Here is a 12,124-nt window from a genome sequence, read left to right on the forward strand (position 1 = left end):
GCTCGGGCGCGCGCAGTTCCGCGTCCCCCGGGGGGCGCGCGCCGCTCGGGCCGGCGAGGGGGGGCGCTGGGGCGCCGGGGGGCCGTACCATTCACCCCTGGGGGGACGGGCCCTCCGCGCCGGGCGGAGGTGGCGGCGGCTCGGGAGCGCGGCGGCTGCGCGCGGCGCGGCGTGTGGGCGCGGGGACGCGGGCGCGCCGGGCCGGCCCAGCGCCTCCGCTCGCCGGGGGGGGGGGGACCCCGAGGAACGCCTCCTGTTTAGCTGCGCCGCCAGGTTTTAACCCCGCACGGCAGTGCGGCCCGTTTCGCCGAAAGGCGGATTCACCTGGAAGCGACGTCTCCAGAGAAGGCGCCCCGGACCCTCCCCGGCCGGCCCCCGGCACCTGCCTCCCCCCCCCGCCCCCGCGCGGCTTGGAAGGGCCCGGCCGCCCGGGCGGGGCGCGGGGCGCGGGCGGCGGAGCCTACCACTGCCGGGCGGGGGGGCGCCGCGGCCGCAGCTCCCCGGGGCGCGGGCCCCCAGAAGGGGCGGGAGCCCGCCGCGGGGCCCCCTGGGGGGTGGGGTCCTCCTCAGGCCGGGCGTGCGCTGGGCCGCCGACCCCGGCGCTCGGGAGACTGTTCCTCCTGCCCCTCGGGATCGGGGGCCGGGAGGAGGGAGGGTTGTCCCCTCTCCTTCGGGTGCCACCGGGAAGCGAAGGCGCGCGCGCCCGAGCACAGGTGCCCGGCTGGGCCCTCGGAAACGCCCTCCCACCCCCACGCCGGGCCCTCCAGGCCACCCGGGGGAGAAGGGGGCGTCCGAGCCTCGCGTTGCGGCGACCCTCCTGGCGCAGCGAGGCGAGGGAAAGGGGACCCCTCCCCACAAACGCCAAAGCTGTCACTGGTGACCTGTCCCTCCCCCGGGGCTGGAGGCGGATCCCCAAGGAAGCCGGCTGGCCGCCTCCGGGGCCCGGCCCCCGCCCCGACCCAGAAGTTGGTTTCTCTCGTTCTGTACAGGGCAGTGCCAGCCCTGTCAGCGGGGCAGCCCGAGACACTGAGGGCCGAGCCACAAAGTGACAGTGGAGAATTTCTCTCGGGGGCCCTGCGGGGAAAACAGGAAGTGGTGAGGCAGGATGGGCAGGGCCCTGGAGAACCTTGTGCAAAGTGGCCCCTAGGTTTGTCCTTTGGGTTGGGCCAGTCCAGGCTCCAAACGCAGCAACGCTTTATTAGGACCCTTCCTGCCCAGCAGCCACAAAACTCCCAACTCTCTGACTCTTTAATGCCGCTTTGCCCAGCTCCCAGGAACGTTTGCCCTTCTCAGCCTGCTCCACCTCTAGGAGGCGGCCACCAGGCCTCACCCTCCAGCCCGGAAAACAACTGAGAGTGGGTTAAGAACAGTCACTCGTGCACATCCCAGATCTCAGAGAGCAGCGGGGGAAGCTTTTTGTCCTGCAGGCGCAGCGCGAACACTTGCTCCGAGTGGACGCTGCTCAGTGTCCGGAGGCTCACCAGTTTCATCAGCATCCGTGGGAACATCAGTCGGTCCTGGGGGAAGGAGAGAGACAAGCACAGCCTTTGTCTCTCCTCAGGGAAAGGGGGTGGTGGTGGTAGGAATGAGCTGTGAAGAGGCAGGGAGGGGGCACCATGGGGAAACTCACATGGGGGTGGTGGATGGAGACGTAGGCATGCAGGGCCTCCACATATGTGTGTTGCAGCCTCTCTACCTGGAGCTGGTCCTGCACGTTGGGCCGGTCTATAGGTCACCAACAGAGTTGAGGAGCAGGTCTGGCCAGGGTCTTACTTCCATACCCCAAATCACAACCAAAAGAGGGACATGCCTCACCCAGCCGCTCCCGTCCCCAAATAACACAGCAAGGACCTCCACCCCTGCAATGCCTGCCCTTTGGGGCCTCCTCAGGGCAGCTAGATCCCTTGCTCATGTTCCTGTTGCCCGTCCTCCGCACCTGCAGAGAAGATGCTGATGGCAATGAGCAAAGCGAACTCGGCATCATTGAGCTGCAGCTCATTCATGGCTCTGGAGAACTCGAAGATGGGGTTGATGAACTCCACCTGCAGCCCTGGGCAGAAGACAGGAGGCTGGGGCTTGGGGCGCAAGCAGAGAACTTTCTTTTCTAACTCTTCGATTTAGGCTACTAGGAACTCCACAAGAGTCTCCAGGGCTCTGCTATGAGTTTGGGCGAATCCCTTACCCTAATTCTTAGTGATTAGGTGGACTCATATCTGAACTTGCAAGACCGCTGTGATGGTTATAGGATGAAGCATGCAGAGCACTTAGTGTTGTGTCCGGTACTTAGTAGATGCTGAATCAACGGATCTAGTAATTCTGTTATTCTTACTAGAATTCTTTTTTTTTTAAGATTTTTTATTATTTATTTATACAAGCACTGGGGTCCAGGCCAGAGGTGCAGGAGGGTGAAAGAATTCACCAGAGACAGAGCAGGGAGCAGAACAGGCAGAAGGATGGATGTACACTGCTGAGGGAAGCAGCAGGCGAGACAGGAGAGGTCTGTTTCACCATGTGGGTTGCTCCCTGGCTGGCTGGAAATCGAACCAGAGCTGCAGAGGCTGCACACAAGTTCCCAGCACTGTGCTCAACTCGCTGCACCACCAGGGAGGCCCTCTTACTAGAATTCTTGAGAGCCCAGCTTACTAGAAATAGAAGCCACTCATTACTGTTTATAAGAAGCCTTTTCACTAGCAACAGGCCTTACTGGGATACTAGATATCCATTTCAAGTTTCACATCCCAGTGGGGACATAGCAAGGTGCTAAATATTTGAATTTTGCTTTTGAATCTTGGCCTCCCCATTTTATAGTCTGGGTGACTTTGGATAGGTAACTTAAGCTCTCTGGGCCCTGGTTTTCCTATCTGTAAAGTGGAGATAATAATAGTATCTACTTCACAAAGGAGTCGTCTTAGAATAATGTATTACACATGTGATAACTACTATGTGTTTGTTAAATAAATAAATTTAAAAAAAATAAAATCAGTCTTCTTGCTGAAGAGACTAATGTTCCAGAAACATCGACTTAAAGGCATGACATGTAAGGAACACTTCTTCCATTTACTGTCATGGCCTCCCCCACCCCCAGCGTCCTCTAGGCTTTCTCAGATTTCTTTTAGCAACCATCTGCTAACTTTCCATTCAGCCCTTCTTGATTAGCCATTTCCTGTACTTTCACCCTGTTCATCAAGCATGTCTTAATCCATTTAATGGACAAGCCTCATCTTATCAGGCATTTCTTGGTGAGGTTTTGGGCCTTGAATTCTGCCCAACAGCCCCTGCTGTAGAGAGGCCAGGAGCTTCTAAAGTCAGGATGTGCAGCCTGCCCTCTAGGGGCAGTCCTCTGTGCCATCAATCCTCATAAGTCACCGCCCAGGGCAGCATGTGGCGGTGGACAGAGAGAATGATAGAGACCTGACTAAAGCAAGCCCTGATCCCTCACCCCAAAACCCTAGTGATGAAATGGAAAATGAAAGGCGAGTATGATAACAAAACTGCTTATATAAATGTATCTATAAATAGGTGCCAATTTGGAAAGCAGGAGTCTGTAAGTGCTGAAGGAACACAGACGTGAGAACTGGGGAGGCTTCAGAACGGAAGCCCATGTTAGGAAGGCCATAGTTAAGGACTGGGATAATGCCCATTTGGGGGAAAGGTATTATGGTGGAGAAAGGGCTCAGGGGTGGCCTTTAAGACTGGAGAAAGTCACCCAGTCACCCCCAGTAGGTGCCCATGCATCCCCGCACATTCCTGGCATGGCAAGAGGCAACCTGGCATGTTCAGTAGTCTGAAAAAACAAAAAGCTTTTGAGAGCCTCCGTAGAAAGCTCACTGAGGGCCTGTGTTGGGCCACCAAGAAGCTCATGAGGTGTCCTGAGTCACCACAAACCAGAGAGGCTTTGATGAACTCTGACCTGGAAACCAGGACCCTGAGAATAGAGTCACGGCAACAGCATTTTACAGACTCTACTCACTCGGGTGCCAGGCTGCTCACTCTCCTGTCAAGCCTCAGTTCCAGGGGCCCCAAGGCTCCTTCCGTCTGACACCCTCCCCAACCCCACTTCCAAAACACAAACAGTGGGCCTCCCCGGTGGCGCAGCGGTTGAGCGCTGGGTTGCGAAGCTGCCCGCAGCCTCTGCAGCGCCGGTTCGATCCCCGGCTGCTCCCCGGCCACCGGAGGAGGGTCCCACATGGCGCGCAGACCTCTCCTGCCGCCCGCTGCTCCCCTCAGCAGTGTACTTCCGTCCTTCTGCCTGCTCTGCTCCCCGCTCTGGCTCTGGTGAATTCTCTCACCCTCCCGCGCTTCTGACTGTACCCAGTGCTTGTATAAATAAATAAATAAATATTTTTTAAAAATAAATAAATAAATAAATAAATAAATAAATAAATAAATAAAACACAAACAGTACCAGCAACCAGATATAAGCAAACCACCGCTGCTCAGCCCACAAGCATCCGAGGACAGCACTGCGCAATAATTCTTGGAGAAAACACTCCAGCTACAGGAATGGGATGGAAATCTTGACTCCCATCCAAAAACTGCCCATCTGGGTGGGCATGGTTGCCATGCTTCATCTCTGATGCCCTGGCTCATCAGGCAGAGAGGAGGAGAAATTGGTCCTGTGACCTTAAAGAATGCACCTGAGGAAGAGCTGTATATTATTGACAACCAAAAGGCTTGATGTGGTGGCTTTCAAACTTTTTTCCCAGCTATAAAATATTTCCTTCAATGAAAACATCTAAATGTAGCTTCTGGTGTGGCTAAAGTAAGGACATTTCTGGGCCTCCCTGTTTCTACGCCACAGTGACGATGAAACCCCCTTCCTTGGAACACAGTTTGAAAACTTGGGGCTAATGCAACAGAGAACTGGGGTATTTCGGGGGGCAGTTGAGAGAGAACCATCAGCAGTTCAACTTTTTGTCTTAGAAAAGTAAGTGGCATCTTCCCTTGACAGACACTCAAACCCGGGGGCCTGTGGTTCTGTGCTCGTGGAGGGTCCTGTGACAGGACGGTCCAGCCAACTGATCCCTTAGTGATTTCATTCTCACCTGCTTTGGCAAAGTCTTCCCGGTTATAACTGAAGTCCTTGAGGAAGGTGATACTCTCACTCCCAGGGTTGTACCGCCGAGATGTTTCCAGAAGCATCACCTGCACACAAGTAGCAGACCTCAACCAGGGAGTGGTCCTCACATGGGCACCTCAGAGGAAAGGTTGAGGTCCTCATCCCTACTTCTTGGTGGACTTGTCTCCCTCTCCCTGGCTGGCTGGATCGGGAGCTATCTCCCAGACCACCCTGCCCTGGCTCTCCCTTCACTGCTCCTCCCTGGCCAGCCACCTCAATCGCAGAGGTCTTCAGCAAGGCGATCTGGTCCTCCCGGCTGAGCTGCAGGAAGCCCGGAAGCTGTTTGGCAAAATCAACAATCTCCTGCACAGAGACGATGGCCAGCTCGGTGAAGTGGGCAAAACGCTGCTGCCGGGCCTCCCGACTCTGGGGATCCGGTGCCATGGGCCAAGGCTACCCAGAAGGGACGGGAGGGAAAAAAACAAATGGTTCTGAGTAAGCTGCCAAGAGGCCGCCCAGTGCTCTGGGCACAGCCCCGGCCCCACTGTCCCCCTGTCCCTCGGTACCGTGACTCGAAGCCGGTCCGAGAAGGAACGTCTGTTACACTGTTGCTGGGCAGCCACCAGCTTCTCAATCATGCCCAGCTGCTCCTGGCTGAGCTGGGGCAGGACTTGGGGGGGTGAGGAGGCCCCCGAGGGCATGGATGTGGTCTGAGCCTGCTCCTCCTCTTGCCGTTTCAGTTTCTTCAGGCGGATCTGTTCTTCTGACAGGACACCTGAGGACAGGGCCACACGTGAGGAGGGGAGAGGAGGGGGCACGGGAAGCAAGGGGCCTGGACCTGGGATTGGGGCGGGAGGTCTGCAGGCAGGCTTGCTGGCTACCCGCCCCCCTGTGCACCCACAGGTCCACCCCGACTCCCACCCGGGCCACTCACATTCCTCCCTCATGCCAGCCTGGCGGCACTTGCGAAGGCGACACTCCTGGCACTTGCGGCGCATGTAGGTGTCCATGGGGCAGCGGCCCCCACTGTGGCAGGCATAGCGCGCCCCCTTGATGACGCTGCGGCGGAAGAAGCCCTTGCAGCCCTCGCAGCTCAGCACGTTGTAGTGGAAGCCAGAGGCCTTGTCCCCACACACACTGCACAGCTCGTTGCCCAGCATTTTAGGGGCTGGCCCCTTTTTCCGCTTTTGTGGACGGATCTCTGGAGACAGGGAAGAACCTGGATGTTCCTCTCCAAGGAAAAAACTTGGTCTTGAGTCAGTCACTGCCCTGGGCGCTCAGTGACTTCACCCCTCATCCCCTTCATCACATGCAGCCATAGCCAGGAAGTCGCTCTCACTGGCCGAGAGCCCTTGGGTCCTAGGTGCTGTCTGAGCCCTTATAGTCGTTGATCCTCACAACCACCGTGAGAGATGGAGACACTCTTATTCCCCCTCTATAAGGAAACTGAAGCTCAGAGGGTCTAAGGTAGAAACAAAATCCATACTCTGATGGCTCAGGACTCACTGGCATCAAAGCCCATGGACTTATAAAGTGGTCGTATAGGGCCTCCCTGGTGGCGCAAGGGGTTAAACACAGCACTATGAAGCAATCCGCAGCCTCTGCAGCACGAGTTCCATCCCCGGCTGGCCAGGGAGCTACCCACATGGCGCAGCAGACCTCTCTTGTCTCGCCTGCTGCTCCCCTCAGCAGTGTATTTCAGTAGATCTGCCTGTTCTGCTCCCCACTCTGTCTCTGAGGAATCCTCTCACCAGCCCCCACATACCTCTGGCCTATACCCCAGCTCTTGTATGCATAAATAATTCTTTTTTAAAAAAACAAATAAGGTGGCCTTATAGAGTGCCCCAAGGTATCCAGTTCAGATCCAGGAGCCCCAATATGTTCCAAATCCAGAAGCTCCTTACCTGTGGACTCTGGAGGGGCCTCTGCTCCTGGGAGCAGGGCTGTGGGCTCTGATGCCTCCAGACCGAGCCCCAAAGTGGCCCCGGCCGACTGGGGCGCGCTGGCCTCCTCTGTGAGGATGCAGGGTCTGCCTCCCAGGCCCTGGTGGCTTGCATCTTGCACACCTGGCTCCCACAGCTCCAGTGCAGAGTCTGAGTCCCGAAAGAGAGGCACAAACAAGGAGGTCTCAGGTAGAGTCCACTTGCCGGCAGTCTTGCTGGGAAATGGCCAGTTTATCTCCACCCATAGAGGGCAGCAACACCCAGCTCCAGCTCAGGGACCCTGCAGTTTTGTGTGGGCTCTAGGGCTAATTGCTCGTGGTCCCTAGCACCTGAACACCTTAAATGAGAATGTGAACCTTTGTCCCCTTGGGGGGCTGCTGTGTATCCATTTCAGAGATCAAACAGAACTCTCCAAAATCAGAGTAAGCTCTGGACATGCCAATTCTCCAGGAGCAAGCCCAGGCTGGGAAGGAATGGACGGGTGCCCGTAATGATCAGGCCTGAGAACCAGGCAGGGGTGGTCCAGGCAAAAAGGGGCAAGACTGCTCTCCAGGGAAGGGCAGAGGCAGCTCGTGAAGGAGGGTGAGTCCTGAGGAAGGAGCTGCCAGGCTGGGGGGGAGTTCTGGGGGGAAGCACTTACCAGGAGAAACACCAGTCACCGGGGCCTCCAGCCACAGGGACATGTCTTCCTGGAGCCTTGGACATTACCAAGAGACTGTCCTGCAGGAACAGCCCCGGTCACACTCTTCCAGAAATGGACTCCTCTCTGGCCTCTGCTCCATTTTCCCGACCTGCCTTATCAGCACTAACATTGACCTGCCATATAAGAGCCTGAGCTACGGCCTCACGTGCCTGCCTCACTACATGTCTGTGAGGGCAGGTTCCCTCAACCCCCTAAAATGAAGAGACGTGATTAAGGAAATTGCCTGTGGCCAGTTAGGGAGGGCTACGGCCAGGACTCCAATTGGGGTCTCTATTTGGCTCCCAAAGTCTGAGCTCTTGGCTATCATGCCTCCTTTCCTTCCCAGGGTCCCCCCTTCAGGCCCTCTGAGGGGGGAGATGTGAGTACACTGGCCCCTCCCCCTCACTCCAGCTGTGGAGTAAGCCAGAATTGGGCAGGACCAGGACATGGGACTCACTCCACGCTGCTTGTTAGCCAGCCTCACTCCTGCCACTTTCCAGGGTCTCAGCACAAACCTCTTACCTCCAAGACTCACCCCAATTCACACACAGGACCTCTTCCCCCAGGCCCACTGGGACTGGGACTTAAATAGAATCCTATGCCTGCTGGAGCTTCCATCATCCTCATCCTTCACTCCTCCCCAGAGACCCTTTGCTAAGATCCACAGGAAACCCCACCCCGCCCCCAGACACACACACACACACACACACACACACACACACACACACACACACACACACACACACACACACACACACACACACACACACACACACACACACACACACACACACACACACGGTCCCAGGCCAGTGCTGGGACCAGACCCACCGAATGCCCAAGGCAGCCAGACTTCCTGGCTGGGGCAGTCTCTGGAGCCCCCTTGCTGGGAGAAGAGGATGGTGCAGCTCCTTGTCCAGGGGCCTCCGGGACCAGCGCCAGCCCAGTGAGGAGCCAAGCGAGCAAAAGAGGGGCCCTGGGGAAGTAATGTGGGGAAAGGCTGGGGGGAGGGGCTGCCAAGGGGTCGGGCTATCTTCTTCCTGCCAGGAGGGCTGGAGACTGACAGGAGCCCTGGCCTCCTGACTCCAGCCACCGCCCCCACCCGCCACGGGCAGCTTCCCCACCATGCTGACTCCTCCCAGATGGCCACCCCCTCTACCAACGCCACCCCTGCCCCCCTGCCCCCTACCCCCAACCATGACAGTTGCATTTCCCTGCAGACCGGCCCAGTTCCATGTCTTTCCCCTTTCTCTCCTCACCCCCGCGGCTCTTAGCTGCTCTTACACAAGGACGGCCTCCTAGGCACCCCCACCCCAATCCCGGCAGCCTCCAGAGTCAGCGGTCCCTCCCCTCCATAGACACCTCGCAGAGCAAAGGTCCCAGCACGGCCGGAATTGCGACACTGAGCCTCAGCCTGCTTTCCCAGCCTCCCTCCTCCTCCCGGCCTCTGGGAAGGGGCCAAGAAACTCTCCCCACTAGCCGCAGGCCTCAGCCAAGCTGGTAGAACTCAAGGGGCGGGGAGGCAGGTGCCAGGCCTTCCAGGGAATCTCTTATGGTGAATGCCCCACACAGGGGCCACTCTGAGGGGAGGAGGCCAGGAGAGAGAGGCGCAAGGACAGGCCTGGGATGGGAGTGGGGTGGAGACAGCAGAGAAGCCAGGCCCAGCCCAGCATAGACCTGGGAGGTAGGCAGGTTCCCTTATCTGGGGAAAGGCTCCGTCTGGAGCGACGGCAAGGCTCTGCCCAGCACCTGTGAGCCTGCCTGAGCCCAAGCCTTCCTGGCCTGCGACCTGGAATGTCAGCTCCATCCCTGAAGGTAGACACCTTGTTTTACTGATTTTACTTTCCCGTTAGTCCCTGGCACAAGGTCTGGCATAGAGTGGGCAAGAGCAGGTACTGTGTTCCTGTTGAAAGAATAAGTAAACAAAAATAATACCGTTCTCTTCTATACTTGTTCGCTCGGTTTCAGCTCCACGTGTTGATTTAGCATTCGGGCTCTAGGCTCACATTTTTGGCTCAAATCCTGGCCTTGCCTCTGCCTCTTATTAGCTGTGTGATCTGGATTAAGCCTCTGAACCTCTGCTTCCCTATTTTTAAGATAAGGATAACAGTTGTTGCCACTTAAGGTTGTCCCGAAAACTAAGCATCATAACACAACGTGTGGCATGTGGCGAGCACTCAGGAAATGGGATCCTTTCAGTGCCGAGCCCCCTACCACCTCCAATCTACAGTGAACTCTCTGTGTGCAAATCCTCACTATCGGCCCATAAAAGCAGCCTCAGGAGAGAGGGGAGGTAAAAAAAACACCAGCTCATTTTACAGAGAATACTGAGCTCGCGGCAGACCCTCGTCCAGGACCACACACAGTTTCTGGCCAAGCTGGGGTCTGAATCCAGATGTCCTTCTTTGTCCTGTGGCAGCGTCTACAACACCCTTGTCGCGTTGCCTCTCGGATCCAATGGCCTCTGGAAGTGCTGAGGTGGAAGACAAGGTGCTGGTGGGATAGCCGGAGAGGCCTGGGGATGTTGCAGTCCAGATGTGGGAGGCGAGGAGCTGAGGTTACTGCTGGTTGTTCACCCCCTGCCCCACTCACTCCCACTTCCTGCTCGCAGGCTCTTCCTGTTTTGCTATGAACTCCGGTTCCCATGGGTCCCACATGAAAGCACAGAAGGACAGGGGGCCAGGGAAGGCAGCCAGAGGGACTGAACAGAGCTGAACAGGGCACCAGGGAAGAGGAGAGGAGAGAGAACAGGATGGGAGGGCAGGGAAAGCAGAAATAGAAAAAGAGCTTGGTGAAAGACGGGAGGAAGCAGAGGGTGGGGCAGGGGGAACAGACGGGGGTAGGAGGCAGACCTTGAGAAGACAGCAGGCTGGGTGGTGTTGCACAATCTGCCCATGTATTCATTTTCACATTTCAGAAAAGCCCCTCTGACTCCCCACCACACCCCATCTCAAAGTTCTGCCTCCAGCGTTTTTGCTCTTGTTCCCTCTCATCATCAGGTCATCTGCTCACAATGGCCCCATCCTGGACACCCCGGAGTCATGAGCACAAGGCTCTCCAGTCCTCGAGCACGGGTGCCTCCCCCAGTTTTCACCAGGCCCCAGATGTCCTGGGAAAGTTGAAACCCAGGATTCCAGCCCCTGGGGAAATGGAACGATTCTGTCCCAGCACCCACGTCATCCATCGAGCTCCTTCCTCTGCCTGTCCCCATCCCCAGAAGCAGCAGAGAAGTCAGAGAAACACCAGCTTACAAGGAACTCTGGCTATAACACTGGTCTGGAGCATGGGGAATAGCCCCTCTCCCACTCGCCTGATTCTCGTCTCCCCACAGGGGTCTTCTCATGGCCCAGTGTCACACACAGACCCCTTCTGCAGCCTCTGACCCAAGCTAGAGCCAACTGCTAAATAAGCAAGTCAGGGCACCATCTCTCCGCAAGGCAGGAGTCAGCCTCAGTCTGGTCTCAAGTAGAGGAGGAAGTATTATCAGTGCTTTATTGTCAGAGCTACCCATTCAGGTTAGAGGGGTACAGGATTCCCCCACACCCCCAAAGAATGAGGAGTAGGAAGAGGAAAATGGGGGAAGATCAGAACCTGTTGCAATATCAACAGTTTCCAGACACCAACCACTGGGACTTCCCCAAGCCAGAGCAAGTAGTCAGGTGATCAGCAGCTGGAATCACATGACCCGCTTTGCCAGCTCCACCTCCAGGCAGTTCCACAGCACGCAGCAGGTGTTGATAGGTGCCAAGAGTCCCAGCCCCAAGGGGCCTTCCCAAGGTTTCCTTGACTCCCGAAAGAGGCCCCATACCTGGGGACCCGCTGGGGACCTTCCAAGACACATTTCTGATTCCCAGGACTTCCAGAGGCTTCTCACTACAACAAGAGGAATCTTCAAGCAAAAATAATAGCATTTACCATCCTATGGCCATATGCACTGCTGGATTATTCTCCAGAAGGCACTCAAATTCCCATGCAGCAGGCTATGACGTGTGTTTTGCAGGGATGAAATGAGCAACTGCTTCTTGCTCCTTCCTTCACCATTTTGGAAAGGTGCAAAATGTGGAGGTCATCTTGCAGGCCACTCAAATAACTTCTCCAACCTTCCCATCACAAGACAGAGAACGCAGGAATTTCTGCTTCCCAAGTTTGTGAGTTCAGAGAGAAGAGGTGGAGGGGAAAAAAAGTATTATTTATCCTCATATATAACCCTTGAAATATTTACTACCAATGGGCAAACAGCAAATGTGAATATGGGTACAGCTGACTCAAAAGCTCAAACTCAACCAACCAAAATATCCCGCCTCACTCCATTACACAAAACTGCCTCCTCAGATGAGAAAAATGGTTAACTCACCTGAATTTAGGTTTACTTCTGCCAACACAGGGTAGAACAGTGTTTCCCAAACCTCATCACTTTCAGAGACTGATTTATTTGATCTG

General features: G+C 56.2%; 1 protein-coding gene across 8 annotated transcripts; it reads right to left on the bottom strand.

The window, feature by feature from the left end:
- Positions 1 to 931: 931 nt before the first annotated feature.
- On the bottom strand, positions 932 to 10,553 carry NR1H3 (nuclear receptor subfamily 1 group H member 3). Of its 8 annotated transcripts, none has more exons than XM_037522339.2 (11): positions 9,620 to 10,553; positions 8,516 to 8,660; positions 7,643 to 7,722; positions 6,964 to 7,152; positions 5,994 to 6,260; positions 5,626 to 5,834; positions 5,333 to 5,512; positions 5,046 to 5,145; positions 1,937 to 2,050; positions 1,631 to 1,725; positions 933 to 1,517 (listed from the first exon to the last, which is right to left on the bottom strand). In XM_037522339.2, exons 3-11 carry the CDS (start codon positions 7,683 to 7,685, stop codon positions 1,371 to 1,373), a joined length of 1,344 nt encoding a protein of 447 aa, XP_037378236.1. In that variant the 5' UTR covers positions 7,686 to 7,722; positions 8,516 to 8,660; positions 9,620 to 10,553; the 3' UTR covers positions 933 to 1,370. The 8 variants fall into 8 exon arrangements, with proteins under 8 accessions (XP_037378242.1, XP_037378236.1, XP_037378235.1 ...); XM_037522338.2 differs by lacking the exon at positions 9,620 to 10,553 and adding an exon at positions 9,047 to 9,610; XM_037522342.1 differs by lacking the exon at positions 9,620 to 10,553 and adding an exon at positions 8,944 to 8,980 and having other exon boundaries at positions 7,643 to 7,717.
- Between the last annotated feature and the right edge of the window lie 1,571 nt (positions 10,554 to 12,124).

This window comes from Talpa occidentalis, unplaced genomic scaffold, assembly GCF_014898055.3.
Source record: "Talpa occidentalis isolate TD23 unplaced genomic scaffold, MPIMG_talOcc4v2.1 talOcc4.3, whole genome shotgun sequence".
In the NCBI taxonomy this organism is placed as follows: domain Eukaryota; kingdom Metazoa; phylum Chordata; class Mammalia; order Eulipotyphla; family Talpidae; genus Talpa; species Talpa occidentalis.